This window comes from Drosophila sechellia, chromosome 3R (assembly GCF_004382195.2).
Source record: "Drosophila sechellia strain sech25 chromosome 3R, ASM438219v1, whole genome shotgun sequence".
Lineage (NCBI taxonomy): Eukaryota > Metazoa > Arthropoda > Insecta > Diptera > Drosophilidae > Drosophila > Drosophila sechellia.
The window spans coordinates 24,132,412-24,151,119 of NC_045952.1; the positions used below are offsets into that span (position 1 = coordinate 24,132,412).

General features: G+C 37.8%; 2 protein-coding genes across 10 annotated transcripts in view; one reads left to right on the forward strand and one right to left on the reverse strand.

Annotated features, from left to right (window-relative positions):
* LOC6616936 (poly(U)-binding-splicing factor PUF60-B) overlaps window positions 1-16,712 on the forward strand; it is a 92,237-nt gene extending 75,525 nt beyond the window's left edge. For all 5 annotated transcript variants that reach the window (XM_002041230.2, XM_032721413.1, XM_032721414.1 and 2 more), the window contains 3 exons: window positions 4,542-5,070; window positions 8,974-9,677; window positions 9,737-16,712. In XM_002041230.2, the coding sequence (XP_002041266.1) occupies window positions 4,542-5,070; window positions 8,974-9,677; window positions 9,737-10,214 (1,711 nt within the window). In that variant the 3' untranslated portion in view covers window positions 10,215-16,712. The remainder of the gene's footprint in view (window positions 1-4,541; window positions 5,071-8,973; window positions 9,678-9,736) is intronic.
* On the reverse strand, window positions 1,053-18,650 carry LOC6616938. Of its 5 annotated transcripts, none has more exons than XM_032721423.1 (7): window positions 18,437-18,650; window positions 18,333-18,372; window positions 18,196-18,266; window positions 2,268-2,432; window positions 2,129-2,204; window positions 1,364-1,654; window positions 1,053-1,309 (listed from the first exon to the last, which is right to left on the reverse strand). In XM_032721423.1, exons 1-6 carry the CDS (start codon window positions 18,497-18,499, stop codon window positions 1,506-1,508), a joined length of 564 nt encoding a protein of 187 aa, XP_032577314.1. In that variant the 5' UTR covers window positions 18,500-18,650; the 3' UTR covers window positions 1,053-1,309; window positions 1,364-1,505. The 5 variants fall into 5 exon arrangements, with proteins under 5 accessions (XP_032577314.1, XP_032577310.1, XP_032577313.1 ...); XM_032721419.1 differs by having other exon boundaries at window positions 1,364-1,856; window positions 18,437-18,649; XM_032721421.1 differs by lacking the exons at window positions 1,053-1,309; window positions 1,364-1,654 and adding exons at window positions 1,765-1,856; window positions 1,918-1,940 and having other exon boundaries at window positions 18,437-18,649.
* Window positions 18,651-18,708: the final 58 nt, after the last annotated feature.

Genomic DNA, 18,708 nt, shown 5'->3' on the forward strand with positions numbered 1-18,708 from the left:
CATAAAAAGTTGGATGATGGCTCGTGACCAAGCACCTTCCCTGCTGTTTATTTGACGCAATTAAAATGCGCGGCACGGCAGGTGAAGTGTAGAGGGGTCTCTATGTGAGGAGGGGGAAATGCTAAGTGCGCCTAATCGAATTACATATCGCGGCGACGACTGCTGATGTCATCGCCAACATCATATTCGGGGTTTTCCCGCACGACTTTCGGGGCTCAGCAAATCCTTGCTGTATTTGTGACGCCCTGCTCTGCCACATCAAAAAGGTTTCCTTAGCATTCCATTTTTCTGGGTCAGTAGCCATAAAATTGACAGACGTCTTTCACACGGCAAAAAATCCTGCAGACGACGTCGCTTCGGAAAGTTCAACAACCGACGGAGGAAAAGCCACACAAATACACACACGTGCAGGAGAAAAGCCCACCCACCCCAAAAGTCCAACCCCTGCCGTCAAAGTTTGCCTTTCAACACATCTTCATTGAATTATTTTGCAATCTATTTTAATAAATTTAATATCCTTTGGCATTATTTCCCATTTCCTGGGCCAAAAATCAATAACGCACATAACGCAACAACCCACGACTTGTATTTGCCCACCACCCATACACACATGCGTTACATTTGGCACACAAAAAAAAGAGGAAAATAAAACATGGTCCCAATTTAAGACTGAAAATTGTCCCAAGCAGCGACCAATTTTTTTATTTAGGTATTTTTCTTTGCAACCGAACTCTCCTCTTTTTTGGGCTTTCGGCGTCGGGCGCAGGCGCAATGGAAAATGAGCTGGAAGGGAAATGAGAGGAAAGGACATTCGGGGGATGTCCACACAAGAGGTACAGCAATTTGCTAAGGGCATTATCAAAACATATTCATATTTAAGCGAGTTATTTATTTTGTTTTACTTAGTTACAACCGGTTGTCGTCGAGCATCCTGCTGTATGTCATCTCTGGCCTGAAGGACAATTTTCGTGTCCACAAATTGCTTTCATTTATAACTTACGTTCTGTATTTTACCCAGTTTTTTACCCTCCGCCTTATTAAAAGATATTGCATTTAATTTCATAGAAACCTTATTGTATTGCTTTATTGTAAAAATATCAATGCCAAATTTATAAACTAAGTGAATTTAGGGCGCTAAAGTTGTAAAAATTGGTTCAAATCCGACAGTTGCGAAAAAAGGCCTCCATTTTACATCCTCCATTTGCATTCTACATAGCTGTAGAAAATTTTACATCGAGGACCTCTCTATACGAAAGGAGTAGCTACTCGCCACTTGGTGGCGCCTCTTATAAAATTGAGTGGAAAAATTCTGTCAAAAGTATGAAATGAAATGACGACTTTAACCAAATTAAATATAACTTACGTATGTTTCTTCGCAATTAATCCAAAAACAGCCAGGATCAACCTTCTTCGGGGCAGATTATATTGCGCGTTCGAAGAAGGCTCTGTTCGGATACCTCGATAGCTTGTCTAAGAATTCACTACATCGGTCTAGTAGCAAGTCCTCAGCGGATTCGAAACCTCAAGGCCAAGCGAACAGATGGAAGACGTAGAGTCAAGTCTATAAAATACATCGTTTCAATGCTAATCTGACCTGCACCACCTCCTCCAATCCAAGCGAATTTGTCCTTTTTCTTGCCGTCATCCTTTTCATCTGTGTAATACAGATCATAGTAAAACTGAAACATAAGTCTTCAATAAAAGTGGAACAGCTCCATCCTGAGATAGTCTGCTCCGTCCTAGGACTTTCTACAACATTGTTGCCAAACCCAAAGCTACGCCTGTGATCACTGCATGTCCTGCAATGATTTTCAAATCCGGACCTTCGTCACTTTTATGCTCGTCGGCTTTATCAACTGCAACAAAGAGAAAATTGTCATTAAGTTGGGTTTATCTGTCGTAAATTGTGGTAATTACCATTATTTTCAACGCCTCCTAGACTGCACGATTGGCAAGTGAGAAAAGCGAACAAAGGTCCGGCCAAAAAGTATTTTTAATCAAAAACATTTTATCGCATTTTTAAAAAATAGTTTCTGGGAAGCGCTAAAAACTTGTACACCATAAAAAGCTAATAAATTAGTTCATTTTCTTTGTCTTAGAGACCAATAACTTGTGATTATGGACTTACATGAAGGACCAGAAACATCGCCCTGGTTGGCCAATAACAATCCTGGTGGCATATCATACTCATCCCGACCACCCCACTTTAGTAATAGAAAGTAGGAATTATAGATCGACGATTGTGGGCTTTTAATAGAGATACTTACCTTACGACTCATTTGCTTGTACCAGGGACCTTTGCGCGTCTCCAAGTACATATAGTATGCCGAATCCTTGGTAAAGAACACATCGTCCTTCACCAATGCCAGGCGGATCATGGCGCCAACCTTAAGTATACCTCCAACGACTGATATGAAAATAATCGGAAGGACCTATGGGATAAAGTAGAGGAGTGACTTCGCATTAGGGCTGCATAATTTGTTGTCATTAAACTAAAAAGAAATGTGTAGAAAAAAAAACAGCTTTTTTGTTTTAGTTTTTTATTCAGTTGTCAACTCTATTTGCAAAGAAAAGAAAACTGAATCTTGGATATCTATTGAGCCTTGTCGTTGATGATCCACGGCGCCTGTGACAATTGACGTTTCATTTGGATTGTAAAACGATATGTAGTACACACATAATACCTATTAAGATCCTGCATGAAGAGCATAGAATTCCTTTTCACTGGACTATTGCATTTTTGTGGTCTCCTACCTAAAGTCGCCACAGGGCTTTTATTTCCTTCCGGATATGAATCCATATCAAGTAACCAGGGTGTAAGTTTACACCAGATCGGATTGAATATTCAGACTACTTGTTTTTCTTATCATCAACTGCGGAAGACAGGATACGGTCACATTTGGGGTATGCAAATAATTGGTTAATTAGCTACATGAATATGTTCTTTTACATACATGATGGCCCGGCTGTGTCACCTTGATTGGCCTGAATCAAACCTTGCGGAACCTCGCACTTTTGATTGAACCTCATGAACTGTTAGGAGATATGGTTTGAGGTGCCTCCGAATGGGTTAAGAACTGAACTCACCTTGAGGTACTTCGCTGGGTAATATAGACTACTGCGGGTCTCGAGGCATTCGTAGTGTGCCGAATTGGCAGTGTAGGAAACATCATGTCTGGTTAACGCGATAACTAACCAGGCTATCACTTCGGCGGTTAACGAGAGCAATGAAATCGCAATAATGGGCACCGCCTGTGGAATGGAACCCAAATAATAGTCTTGCACAGGATTTAAAATATTAAAATATCCTTGCAGACCACTATATACAGCCATACCCGCAATATTTCGTAAGCGATCGTTGGAAAACCAACCATTTCGAGTCCTAACCGCATCTAAAATGCGATAGCAAAAAGTATTTTACACGAAAGCTGGCAAATGTGGTATTATTGTGTATCCATTTTCCATGACAATAATTAAAACAATACTTATATCGCTTATCGTATTTTTGCGGTTAGGGCTTGATATAGTGGCCTGGGAATAATTGGGCATAATGGCATATAATGAACAAGAAATTATATTAATGTCAGGTGTTAAGAATAGATTTTCAAGTAGTTTGCCTTCCCTATCGTAAATCATTCAAATTTGTAATATCCCAACACTTTTCAAGTGGATGCTACAATTCTCGACATCACTTTGCACTCTCTTATTTATTGGCTTTCTCTCATTCCCACGAATCTCCAGTCCAAAAACTATTTTTGGACGTAGGCTTAGAAAAATAGCTAAATAGCTAAATTTATAAAAATTGTATACAAAAAGGAGTATTTGGCGCTTTAGAGCTAGGTTAGCTAGTTTTAGTGTTGGCAAACGTACACACTTCGCAGAGCAACTGCAAGAATCAGCTGTCACTTGCCAGCTGCTTGGCAACCCTCTTTTTTCTCATTTCTCTGCGCACTCTGCTTCCGAAATCCTGACGTCCGCAGCGCCTGAGCAGCGAACACAACATTTAAGTTTCAGTTTTCAAAGAGCGCAGTCGCAACCGCAAGTTAATAAAGAGCAAATTCATACCGAAATAGGATAACGTTAGAGTCGTGTTACTAGAACATTTCCGTCAACATTTTGAGCATTTATTTATGGCTTTGCACCTTTGCAATAACTCGCAAGCTTGTTAAACAGCAAAAAAAAACACAGAAAACGAAAATCATTGCCATTGGCAACAACAAAGTAGAACCGAAAAAAGGGAACCGTAGTCAAAGCAAGTGGCGAAAAAAAGACGAAAGGCAGTGCGAAAATTGCCTTTGCACAATTTTTTCTTTAAAAATACAAACACAAACAATTCAAGAGTATAAAAACGAGCAAAACAAAAGGAAAACAGCTAAATACAAATTCTGATAAACGGAGAAAAAAGCCTTCAAGATTCAGATAAAGCAGGAAATGCACGCGCTTCAGGAAGGCGCCACCGTGCTGCACCACCAGCAGCCACCGCCACCCACTTCTGGCGAGGATCACCTGCTCACCGCTGATAGTTTCTTTTACGCACGCAGCAATCCCATGGAGAACGCGGCCGCAGCAGCCGCCGCCGCAGCAGCTGGCTTGATTGATCCGCACCACAATCGCGATCTGCACCAGGCGCTGGTGGCCTCGATAGCCAATAATAGTGTGGCCGCCATCGGCGGTGGCCTGACCACAGCGGCAGTCTTGAAGAGTGCCGCCCAGCAGTCCCAGCAGGCGGTGCAACAGAACCAGAACGCGGTGGTGGTGCCACCCGGACTGGAACAGCCCAAACAGGAACCAGCCCAACAGGCGGCACTGGCGCTGCTCAAGGAGAATGTAAACGCCTCCGCCGGAGCGGGACAGAACAACGGTCAGGCGGCCATGGGGGGCAGCAACAAGAGCGGCTCCTCCGGCAGATCCACGCCCAGCCTGAGCGGAGGCAGTGGCTCCGATCCGGCACCCGGCAAACTCTTTGTCGGCGGTCTCAGCTGGCAGACGTCGTCCGACAAGCTCAAGGAATACTTCAACATGTTCGGCACCGTCACCGATGTGCTCATCATGAAGGATCCCGTCACCCAGGTAAGCCGAAATATCCTCTATTTTCATTTTCACCACCACTATGTATATCTATCTATCTGTCGCACTGATGTACCTCCATAATCCGCCTGCCCTTCGGGTTTACAGCTACCATTTTGTGATTTACCTTTTGCACAGCTGCAGAACTGCAGGTTTTGTCGCCCTTTTGGCATCCTCTTCTTCTTCCAGCCGAGGTTTAGAATTACAGTTCTTTCGGCGTTACGTGCCAAAAACAAAAGACTCGGAGTAAGAAAATCGGAAAGGAGGCGGCGAAGAAGGAGAAAAAGGAAGAGGACGAGGGACCACCGAACCCAAATTTAATTTAATCAGGTTTAATATGTAGATCAGCTTGTCGGGGTTGATCCACTCGGAACTGTTTATTGAGACACGCACTCGAGCACCAATTTCCCTGTCATAATTTGTATGCAGGCTGTATCAGTTTTCTTATGTGGCATGATGGCCACATTGGCCACCGTTCTCCTCAGAATTTGGAGGCTCAGTTACCATCTTCTTTTCTTCTATTGAAGAACTTCAATAGGAGATTACCATTATTTAATGTTCCCAAAACAACTAGATTCGAACTTACGAGTTTAGGAAATAAGTATATTTTTGTACGTATCTTGATAACAAGACAAATGGCTTTCCAAACCACCTTTTGGATTACCTTTCCTCTAAGAGAAGATAAATTACTGGAACATTATACCAATACGTATCGATAGGAGTTTTTTCCTCGAAAACGCAGTTATTGCAACGGAAATGGACTTAATGCCTTGAGCAATTTGTCCGCTTGATAAGCGAACATTATGCACACATCCTACACGTACTAGTATTTAGTGGGCACATATATACATGTACTTCTTTCAATTCGACTACATACAATGTGTGGCCGGCTCCCCAGCGGAAAAGAGCGCGCGCGCCGCTTTCGGGCCATAAAACAGCAGCTGCTGGCTCTGGCGTATTGTTCCGAGTCCTGTTCCCTCGGCGCAGCTGTTCCTGCGACCTCCGCAGCTAGGGTTCGCTGTGGATGAATGCGGCACAGGACAAATTCTATAGCTGTATGTGCACCTGGGGTTGTTTCCGAGCCAATTGCGCAATTACGGAATGAGTCGGTCTGCTACGACTGTATGATAGGGCAGTTATATTCGCGGCGATCGACTAACGGGGTTGTGTCCTGGCCCCTTAAGTAGACCCCGAAAGATATACACACACAAAACACCTTTGTTCCGTCCCCCCTTCAAAAAAACAAAAAAAAAAAGAGTACACAAGAAACAAGAAACAAACAAAAGAATGAAGAAAAACAACAGAAGCGAGAAGAAAACTGGTTTACCAACTGTCTTCGGTACGCAGATCGCTTGTGAAGACGATCCTTGCGATGATCTCGGTGGTACTGTAGTCCATAAGCAACTAGGATCAGTCAATTATATACATAGCTAGTCATATGTAGTCAACCAAATGTACCAACTACTAAACATAACATAATTTTAATGAACACAAAAAACCACGACCAAAAGTGAGGAATCTCGAGTCAAGGACAAGGCCGGAAGCCGATCAAGGAAGCAGCGGATACCTGGCCAGGTAACCACAACCACGATGGCAACCACAGGATGACGAACCAGCGACGGCTTAGGTACATTTCATAAAAAAATAAAACAAAATAAACAAAAACCAAAAGAGCAATCGCCAAGTACTTTAACTACTGTATAAAAAAGAGAACGTTTAGCGTACTTGATTTACTCAACACTGGCGCATCGTAACTCTCGTATATCGTATAACTCTGAGCAATAATAATAACAGCTGCATAATTGTATTCGTATCTCTAATTGAATGTAATCGTTCTTGTACTCGTACTCCGTATTGTGTACTTGGTTTACTTTAGCGTTTTTCACCCAACAAAAAACCAAAAAACGTATTCAATGAACTTATAACTCCACGCATTGATATCAAGCAAGCCTCAAAAGCAAATTAAACTAACGAGTTTTCCTGTCATATCTTACACACATTTGTTAGATCTAGAAATTAATTAAAACTATATTCTAAAGAGGCGTGCTTTACCCCCAATAATACTATCCAAATGCCCATGTTCCCACTTTAGCGTAATATGGATCCGAAAATCGCCTTGGCAACTGTTGAATTGATTGTGTAACATAAATAAGAACCCTAGCTTAGCATAATTTACCCAATACATGCGTATTTATTACAATATTACGAGACCCCGTAAATTTTAGTCCTTATAAATAACCATTATGCGCCATTTTGTTTATATGTGTTTAGTTAATGCTTCTTGATTTTATTTCGCATACCACAAAGTAAGCCATGTTTTCATTTGAGTAGTTTTTAAATATGTTAAGAAAACAAGTTTTTTATGTTGTGTTGCGTTGTAATTTTATTTTTTTTTTACCCTGTTTTGTAATCGCATTAGAAGATCTACCAAAAATCGGCATACTTTATAGATTTCAACTCATAGGAAATATCCTAGGCCCCGTATATGTAAGTAGCTAGTTGTGTTACCCCACCAATCCCAGCCCATAAAAAGAGCTCGTCTTTTAAAGGAAACGTATGCGAAAGGTTTAAATCATACACTAGAATCTATATACTTTTCTCTTTAGGTAGGTAGTCTCATAGTTTCTCTATATTTCTATCTCGAATAATGTACAATAAATTGTATTTGAGTCATTTGACTCTTCTTTGCCCTAGGCTTAAGAGAAAATTGTATTCCCCATTACTGTAATATATGTAACCGGTACGGAAATAATTAACTAGAATAAGCCAACAAAAGTCACACATTCGAATCTCATTATTTGTAAAAACTCTTAAGTAGTTATTAAGAAAAACTAACCAATGAAAACGAATTGTATGGTAAAAGGGGGTTTAACTTAACTTGAAAGGAAACCAATCGAAAGAAAGTGTAATCACTTAAAAAAAAACGCATATCTAAAGCATTCCCGACTTTTCTAGAAGTGCGTTTTATAGCTATATTTGACAACATAACTACTAGCAGTAATATTTAATAGCTTACGTAAATATGGTATTTTAAACAAATATTGTGCCAAGTAGATTTAAAATTGCTACAATTGTATTATAGCTCTAAAACGCACTACTCGTACTACTCTATTTATTAAAGCCTTACTATCACATACACCATATGTAATTGCCACATTTGTATCCTTGAGTTCGCATTCACAGCAAAGTGGACGAATGTTTTTGGTATCCTCCAGTTATCGTGTATATATAATCTATGCCTCCCGTACCTACATATATATCTGGGATCTAGAGGGGTGTCGCATCTGTATGGAGAACACGTTGAATGCATATATTTCGTAATGTTTCTATGATATATGTATGTTCCAGTTTAGCAAATGACCATATAACGATCGATCTACTTGCGTATAAATATTGGTATTCTGTTAACACAGCAAAAGTATCCTTAGACGAATTTTAGTTTTTAGTTGAAACATATTTTGTGTTGTTTGGATTTTAATTAAAACTTGTTTGTGTTTACTCCACGAAAGAACAAAAAAATGAAAACGATGCAAATTTGATGAGCAAAAAGCGTAAAAATGGCACGCCCAATTCAGTCAATAAAGCCATCTACATACATGCATATAAACTGTATCCGTATCTGTGTTTACATATATCTATATATATCATTTTTATATACTTGTGGAAGATCGAGTTCCGATCGACTTGATTGATTCTTACTTTGTTGGACTTTTGCTAACGTTTCGTAGGACATTTTACGATTATTAATCCTAGTTATATAACTACAACATTTGCAACTTAGACCTAGTCGCCTCTAACCGAAGCTCTCTTATGAAACTAATTACTTCACATAACTAATGTATCCGTCCCTATTTGTTTATCTTTCCCATCCACACAAAAACACAAACCTCAACTTTACACCTACAGCGCAGTCGCGGCTTTGGTTTCATCACATTCCAAGAACCCTGCACCGTGGAGAAGGTTCTCAAGGTGCCCATTCACACACTCGATGGCAAGAAGATCGATCCCAAGCATGCCACCCCAAAGAACCGACCTCGCCAGGCCAACAAGACCAAGAAGATCTTCGTGGGCGGCGTCTCGCAGGATACATCCGCCGAGGAGGTCAAAGCATACTTCAGCCAGTTCGGACCCGTCGAGGAGACGGTTATGCTGATGGACCAGCAGACGAAACGCCACCGTGGCTTCGGATTTGTCACCTTTGAGAATGAGGATGTGGTCGATCGTGTCTGTGAGATTCACTTCCACACCATCAAGAACAAGAAGGTAGAGTGCAAGAAGGCACAGCCAAAGGAAGCAGTCACCCCGGCTGCCCAGCTCCTTCAGAAGCGCATTATGTTGGGCACCCTGGGCGTCCAGCTGCCTACAGCTCCTGGCCAGCTCATTGGAGCCCGTGGTGCCGGCGTGGCCACCATGAACCCACTGGCCATGCTCCAAAATCCCACACAGCTACTGCAATCACCGGCAGCTGCCGCTGCCGCCCAGCAGGCCGCCCTCATATCACAGAACCCATTTCAAGTACAAAACGCCGCTGCGGCAGCCTCGATTGCCAATCAGGCTGGCTTCGGCAAGTTGTTGACCACATATCCGCAGACTGCGCTGCACAGCGTCAGGTGAGTAAAAGCGCTAGATAATCTAGACGGAACTAACATCTGATTAATCCCCATTATAGATATGCACCCTACTCGATCCCCGCCAGCGCCGCCACTGCCAACGCCGCCTTGATGCAGGCTCATCAGGCGCAAAGCGTGGCCGCCGCTGCACATCATCACCAGCAGCAGCAACAGCAGCAGCATCATCACCAGCAGCAGACCCACAATGCCCATGTGGCCGCCGCCCAGCAGCAGCAGCAGAGCCACCACAACGCCGTCTCGAATCCCGCTTCGCAGGCGCACTCGGCAGCAGCGGCTGCCGCCCTGGCGGCCAATGCCGCGAATGGAGCAGGTGCTGCTGGAGCTCACAGCCTGGCCGCTGCCGCTCAGCAAGCTGGCTTAATGGCCGGCAATCCCCTGAATGCCGCTGCTGCCGCCGCCGCCGCTGCTGCCAATCCGGCGGCTGCCTACTCCAACTATGCGCTGGCCAACGTGGACATGTCCAGCTTCCAGGGCGTCGATTGGAGCACCATGTACGGCATGGGCATGTACGTCTAAGACGCGGGTTTTGTTTGGTAATTTGAATGAAACACTCTCACAATGCATACACCATTCACAACCACCCATACACCCACTACCACTACCACATTTGAACTGCAGCCCTAGTAATAGATCCATACGAAATCCACAATGCCCCCACATCCATTAACATTCATAGAATCACACACAAACACTCATACGAAGTTGGTTTTCCTTTGAGTTTGGCTAAGTTAGTAGTCCGATACACGGAAGGCAAATTAAGTATTATATTTAAGGCGCCCACGGGCGAGTTCGATAAATACTAACTAATATATATATATATATAACAAATCATAAGCAATATAAGCGAGAAATCAAGAACAAAAACGGAAGCAAAGCAAAGCGAAATCAAGGAAAAACTAAATTCAAAACCAAAAAGCAAAAATTACGGAGCGTTAGAGAAGCAAAAGAACGAAGGAAAACACATTAAAAAACCACCGATTGTGATTGCGTTTAAATGTAGCCGTTAATATATAATTTTTAGTGCATAAAAGAAAACCATTAAACCTAAATTAAAATAAACCTAAATAAAAACTAAACGTATATATAAATATACATACATATTTATAAAATGCAAGAGCAAGGAATGAATCTTATAAGTTAACTCACGCTCGTATAACCAAGAATGGCGCTCACTAATTAAAAAGATCGAAAAATTGTTCTTTTTTTGGAGCCCTAAATTCAGCTGAAATGAATGAGAAACTCCTGCAAGGGCAGTATTAATTAATTGAATGAAACAGCGAAGGAAAACGTTTTGCTCAAGACAAAGAACTATTAATTATTGTTTAAATCAGCGATGAAACCCTAGACGTTTAGTTGAGTTCGAATTTAATTCACCCAGCATAGAATACAACAACAGAGTTAACCAATCACTAACGAACATCACCAACTCACCAACACGAAAACTCCTATATCCTCCTACCTTCTATCTACCCCAATCTGTTCTTGTACTTAATAACAATTACAAATACCACAACAAACAAACCAAAATAACGTTGTGTTTTATGTGTGCGACTCTTTTTTGATTTAGTTCTATAACTAGTTTAGTCTGCACTCAATCTCAAACATTTGTAGCAAGTAACTAAATAACCATTTGTTGAACATTTTGGCATTTGCATATTCTTATTATACTTTCGAGTGACGAAAAGTTCTCAAGGCTAGCGGCTTCATTTATAAATCCTAAGATATTTAACGGAGAACGAGTCCTTAGGGCACTACTAATACTTTAGATCCTTCGACCCATTTCCGAATCACCAAGTCTTTCATTTGCATAACCATCCAAACAGCTCATGAACCAGGTAACATAACTTTACTGTAGCTTATTGTTTTAAATGGCACAATCTTAGTTATTAATATTATTTTGTAATTACCCTTATCTGTAGCATTTGCATTTGATTTTGCATTCGGCAAATACTTCACCCATTGAAACCAAGAAAATGATCGAATTAAGAAGAAACCCGGGGCAGATGCTCCTGGATAGTTATGTATTTGTCTCATTTGAATCGCTTGCATGCTTGAAGTTTAATTTTAGTTACTAGTTATCATTTGGAAAGTAATATTTTGCGTATGTATATATCTAGTTTATATACACCCACACACACACATTATATGGAAAACAATGAAACATTTGAAGCAATTTTTGTGTTTAATAAAAACCAACGAACAAAACAACAAACAACTTTGCCATGAGTTGAGCAAACATTTGTGTTTTCTTATGATTTGATTAATTTGATTGTACATATACTTGACCACATTTATCTGTATTATTTGATTTGATTTGATTTATCTCGTAATCCACACACTTTTGTATCTGTTGTTGTGCTGTGCTGTCTTTCTCTCTATTATCTGTTATCTGCTCCTCTTAGCCATGTGTAGAACTTATTACATTTCGATGCATTTGCCAGTACCAAAAAGTTAACGATTGTGCGATTGTGGCGAATTGTTTATAATTCCTGTAGATTTTCGATATCGACTCGGGGGGTGAGTATGATGTAATATTGTTTCGTACGTATACCAAAGATAATGCATATTAACCAAAATTCATTTTACATTTGCTGGGCCGAAGTCGAGGCTCAAATCCCACATCTCCATCTGCAGAAACTAATTTATTTATTTATTGTTTACGCTTAAGAATCTAACACATTCCAGACATGCTATGGTGCCATTTACTTATCCATATTAATATTTATAATTTTTGTAACTCGTCTGTCAGATCTCGATCTCAGAACAATTGCTTTTAGCATAAGGTTGATTTTACCCTGCCAATTCAAGATGATTCTTACGAATTCCTTTCTTATTGACTACACACACACTTTGTTCTATTGACATTATTTATAAAGAAACCAAATAAAAATATTTATATTTGATTACTGCATTTTCCATTTATTTCTATTAGCCGATTAGGCAAGAAGTCAAAAAATGCTCCCATAGTTGCCTAAGTTCATTGTAGTTCATTTGGAATAACTTATAGTTTTTGTTTACTTATCCGTATGCTTCAATATTCATTCAGAGCGACAAAGTGTCGGCGAATTACTTAGATATTTGTAATCGTAACAGTTTCAACAGTCTGAATTCGATATATCTTATATCCAATGAAATGTTTTATTTCCCATTCTCGTACCAAAGATATATACCCAAAGTAGTAGCTTGCTAATTTTGATATATAGTAAACAGATCGAACATACGTAGCTCTATAAAATATATACATATACATATATCTACTTTTTTGTTACCAATGTTAATACTAAAAAATTTGCTCAAAATGAAGGACTGGTTGATATGAATTGAATTATTAATTTAATTTTAAAGGAAAAATGAACGTATTACCGACCAGTCCTAAACATCCATAGAATTTTAAAATATAATCTGTATTTTTTAACTTGTTTACGTGTGGTTAGTCTCATCAAGAGTTTTAATATATACTTAGTTTTCAAGCATTATTTATCGGGCCAAAAACTACAAAAGAACTTGCTGTAATATAGTAACAACATTACACACTCCGAATTGGACATTATCATTTCGTTCTACTTGTAGGTTTACAACCAACTTTTTGACATACAACATGTTTAGATAACCATAGTTAATTAAACCTTTTTAATAGATATATACACCCATTTATAAAACAAAGCGCATGATGAAACATGTACAGTAGTCAATTGAGTAAAACCTTTATATATACAACGGCAATCTCATATCATCTGTCACAGTTGAAATCCCAGCCGAGATTCCTGAAGTCCCCCATTAGGAAGACATTAGCATTAACTACTTACATACCTACATCAACACACATACATCATATGACAATAAGATCAACTGTGTTTCAGCATTCAAGTGTCAGTATTCGTAAACCAAATTACCTAACAAACTGAGAAAAGTACTTATACTATGCAATCGACAAGGAAACCAATCCTAGGGAACCTTTTGGATTTGGATTCGGATCGAGCAGCGTTTTAGAAATTGAAATAGTTGGATTAGATAGCCTTTGAAACATGTTCTCTCGCGGAACTACATACATGTATAGTGGCGAAAACTTTATAGATATTTACATGCATATATACAGATAGAACATATACGATGATATTTAGCAAGACCGTGATATATTCAATTAGTAAAACCAAAACAAAAAATTATATATTATATGTATATATCAGTTATACGAGTATATTGAGGCGTCTCTCAAAATGTGTCAAATTGCATACTTAGAGTAGAATTTTTGGTATACCCAGAGAAAACCAGGGAATAAAAAAAAACAAGTAAACATTTCATCAACTGTTGTTGTGAAGGCTACAAAACAACGCATATCACTTTGATGGTGTCAGATCCAAAAGTTTTCGAGATTTACCCATGAAAACCAAACTGAATTTACGAAAATAGGTTTGCTGAAGAATTCTCCAGAAAATATGTTGAACCGATCAACGAAATCTTGAAAACAGCGCAAGCAAGTAGTTTTCATTTTGGATATGGTTTTAGATAACCGAGCACGAGTGCATCCAATATTGTTGATTTGAGTGACTGATGAGGACCAAATTTGTAGTAAAATTCAGAAATCAGGTTATTAGATCCTAACATAACGAAAGTGTAACCCAAAGTTAAATAGTTTACTTAAAGTATTTTTATTTCGAGACCTGGCATTTTTTGGCTTCTTGCTTATTGTTTGGCGTTCCAATATTGTTTTTTATCAACCAAGCGCTATGAAAAATAAAAAACACCGACACTAATACAACCAAACACACACCAACACACTCAACAAGCTAGTCAATTGATGTGCATAGGCACAAAATAAATCTTTACAAACAAATGAAAATGGTGGTAAGTACGAAGCGATAAACCAACCATAAATGTTTAAGTGAAAATGCAAACCAAAAATCGAACGTACACAATAAAATCTAAAAGCAATTATTTCCCTTACTAATCCTGGGAAATATAAAAACAACAAAACATATAAATCACATTGAAAATGCTCTAAGAAAACATTAATTTAAGCTTAAACTTAAGTCAAGGTGTTACATAATTTCGAAGCAATGCGTACAAGTATTCAAGAGATACTTTGACGAACAAGCTATATATATTTATCAATTGCTAAAATTATATTTAAATTCATAACATATTATTAAGAAACAGTGAATGGCTACTTTTGCTCATTTCAAATGCTTAACAAAATGCTAAGATCAAAGACAACAAAAGTCAGATTCGAAAGTGTTTAAGTGTTAAGCAGGTAAAATTCAAAAATACTAAAAAACAAAAAATATATACATATATATTTAAAAAAGGAACATGTTTTCTTATATAGCATGGAAGGATGATTACTTCTACTGGCTCGTAACATATCAATTCTACTGAGCTGTATTTTGAAAAGATAAGAAAAGAAAAGAAAATCGAAACGAACGAATTCAACACCAAGTTCAATTGATACAAACGTGGTTTTTTATTAACGCTAAATACAATAACAAAAATTGTGAAGTAAATACTCCAACACAGAGGTGAGTAAATTCGCTAACGAAATTTTAACAGAAAGCCTTGCTAAGACTTTCCTAAACGAAAACATAACTTAGACTCGTCTTCCAGCAACTAATTGACATGAAAAAGTTCTTACACCAATAATGACAACGGCAGAAATTTTAGGGATAATAAAATTCGGTTATGTTTGAATCCAAAGCCCCCGATGATTTCCAAACAACTTCATTGGGCAGACCAGCTCAGCTTTTGGCTATACTTGTTACACGTAATCAATCAGTACAATTTTTGCAACGATGAATTTTAAACGAAATCGCCCATTTGATTAATAAATGGCTTAGAACCTTGATTTCATTTTTGGTTTTTGAGATCCCCAAACTACAGATCGTTTCGACCTATTCATAAGAAAAAATCGCAGACGTGTGGAAAGCTCTTCTAACTAACTGTTGTAAATTTGTTTCTCCAGAGATTGGAATTATGGTCAAGAAAGGATAAAACCAAACTATATAAACGATAAGCAAGTGCATTATATTGAACGATTTGGTAAACACAAAGGTTAGCCATAAGTTTTCATATAAATATATACATATACATATATAAACGATATAACTTTTAGGCCATAAGCAAACCAGTATGAAACCCTTTGAATTAAGTTTGGCTTGGGCTGAGAAACGTATCCATAGTTCAGAAAGTATAACAGCCAACCTTGTATACATTTGTTTCCGAAATGGTTATTATTTGTTTAGCCTGTAACAAGAAACGGATATATTATATACAACACCTGTATCTTGTAACTGTAACACGTAACTGCTGTCGCTCTACTTCTCGCTCTATACTTGTAGCGATGTTTAGACACTAACATATATAGTGAAACACCATATATAATTCTTTCGATATATACAAAGGACATGTAAACGGTATTTACTCTTTTAGCCTATAAAAACCACCAGAATCCAAACCGAGAAATTCGAAAATCAAACAAATTGCTGACGAAAATGTAATGTGAACAACCCTTTGTGTAATTTTCCTATTGAAATACTTCTTGGCATAAATCCCTTTTTGAATTGAATTGAAATGAATAAATGAAATGTGAAAAAAAACCATTTTACATATAGAACCTTTGAACTATGTGGCATACGAGTAAAATAACATCTGGAAAAGTATATCTGTAATTTGAAAGTAGTTTGCACGAAATAATATTTTCTTGTACAATGCACAAAAAACGAAAAATAACATATTGTATTGTTAATGTTTAGCGTAAGATTAGCTGTAATTAAACAAATACTCCTACATTCGTATGGTACTAATTAGTTCATAGTTGACTTAGAAACCACCGGTCATATTAGACTTTGTAAAATGTACTAGTAAAACGTACTCTCCGTTACGAACTTGGTACCACGTAATCGTAAAAGTAATGGTATATAATTGATACTTAGAAATATCGATATTGATTATACAATTTACTCCATTCTTTGTAGATTCTGAACTTTAATTTGATTTTATTAAATACCTCCGGTGCTAAAAGTAATTTGAATTAGTCATCTAGTTTTTCCGTTTTCTAATAAATATTATTATTATATTATTATTTGAAAGTCGGTGTTCTCGATTCAAAATTTAATTTAATATCTAATTTAGTTTAGTTTTAGTGTACAATATTGATGCTTTTAGTAATGGCAGCTTTTGATTTCCTTCATCATAAGTTGTACATACACAAGTGGTATCTTACATTTGATTCAACTTTTTTGCTTTATCTTAGACTTTAGGCTTAGACACACAGAAGGCAATGCATGGTTTTTGATAAACGAAGACATCTGAATTGAAACCAATGAGCACAGCAGGCAAGAAGCTAAGAAAACTCATTTTAAGAAAATACATATATATGCGACAATACCCTATTTGTGTGAACTAAAAGTTGGTTAAGCGGAAGGTAAATCATATGATTCAACAATTAACAGTCAGATATTGTAGGTAGTTAGTTGGAGCGAGGACAACATAGAAGCAATATATATACATACATATATAACTTTGATACCGATGTGTTACTGTTGAGGCGAACTCAAGTAATAGATACATATAAATATATATACATATATATATTTGTATTTTAAAGATGTGCTATATTAAGCGCAATCTTGACCCGAAAAGCTAACATTAGAACCCTAAGCGCTGAGTTGAAAGATGAACCAATTTAAAGATACACTGATGCACACTGTGTTGTTGTGTTGGTCGTTTTAAGAAAAGAAAATAGTAGCGTATATGAAGAGTATTTAATCTCAAGAAAAATTTAATGTTTTACGTTGCCAGTGTTTGTGCAATACAAAATTATATAAAATAACATCGAGTCGGATTTCGAAAAGTTTTCGAATTGCTGTTCCCAAACTTGGTTGCCCTTCGCTTCTTATGTAGTATAAATATATTATTGAAAGTCAAATATTATATAAAGTATTCATAGATAAAGTATAGATTTGATTAGACCGTAGTACATACATGCACACTCATTCACACAAAAAGACAGACATCAGTTGGTAATGTGTAAACTTGAATTTGCGTAAAAATTTGCTGTTTGACCCACACGAAACTCAAACCAAACTCATCTTAAATGTTGCAGCGTATTAATATAATTAATTATATATATATATACTATATACATATATACCACAATAAATGTTTCACATAAAATAATTTGTTCTGTAGTTTCAACCAGCTCAATTTCCGTGCATTTTCCACACCCTACACACAACATTATAATTTTGTATCTATGAATCTTGCGCGTAGTTAGTATGGTAAAATTGAACTTTTTTCGATTTTTTTCAAACAAATACACAAATTATGAATTCTATATACATTTGGCACTCATTAACCACTGGAATATTCTATAGAACCTCTAATAGTCCGTTAGAGGCACTAAAAGCATAGAACATTATATAAACACCCATTCCCAACTTTTGAATTCCGTTTATAGGTTTATGGCAATTGTGGTAAGTCTTTGCTAATAGTATTTACTTACCCCCCAATGATGCATGATGGCTTTCTTTGAGAACACACAAGGATCATCATCTAAAAACGGTACCAGATTCTCTGCAAAGGGACATGGGTTTTCAGATTAGCAATCCTGTTCGGGATTTTCACAAACGCGTTACTTACTTCTTAACAATAGAGTGCGTGTTGGTGGTGCTGCTTTTAACTGAGAATCGGATTGTTATAAATGAGTTACCATATAAAGAGGATCTTATCTGATTGAGCCTCACCTTTGGCACAACTAATAAAGGAGCACGGTGTAGAAGAGCAATGGTCGTAAGACGAAGCGCCATTTTAATCAAATCGGCTAATCCAATACACTAAATTTTTATTTTTTTTTTTTAATTTTGTAAGGTGTTTGCCGAATTTGTGTTTCTGATACAAACGAGAATAAGACACTGAAGTCTATTGACATAATTTTCGAATGTGTCCAAAAATCCAGTTTTTTGTTCACAAAAATAGTCGTCTAATTATTGAATTTCATACCTCGTTTTGTTCACAA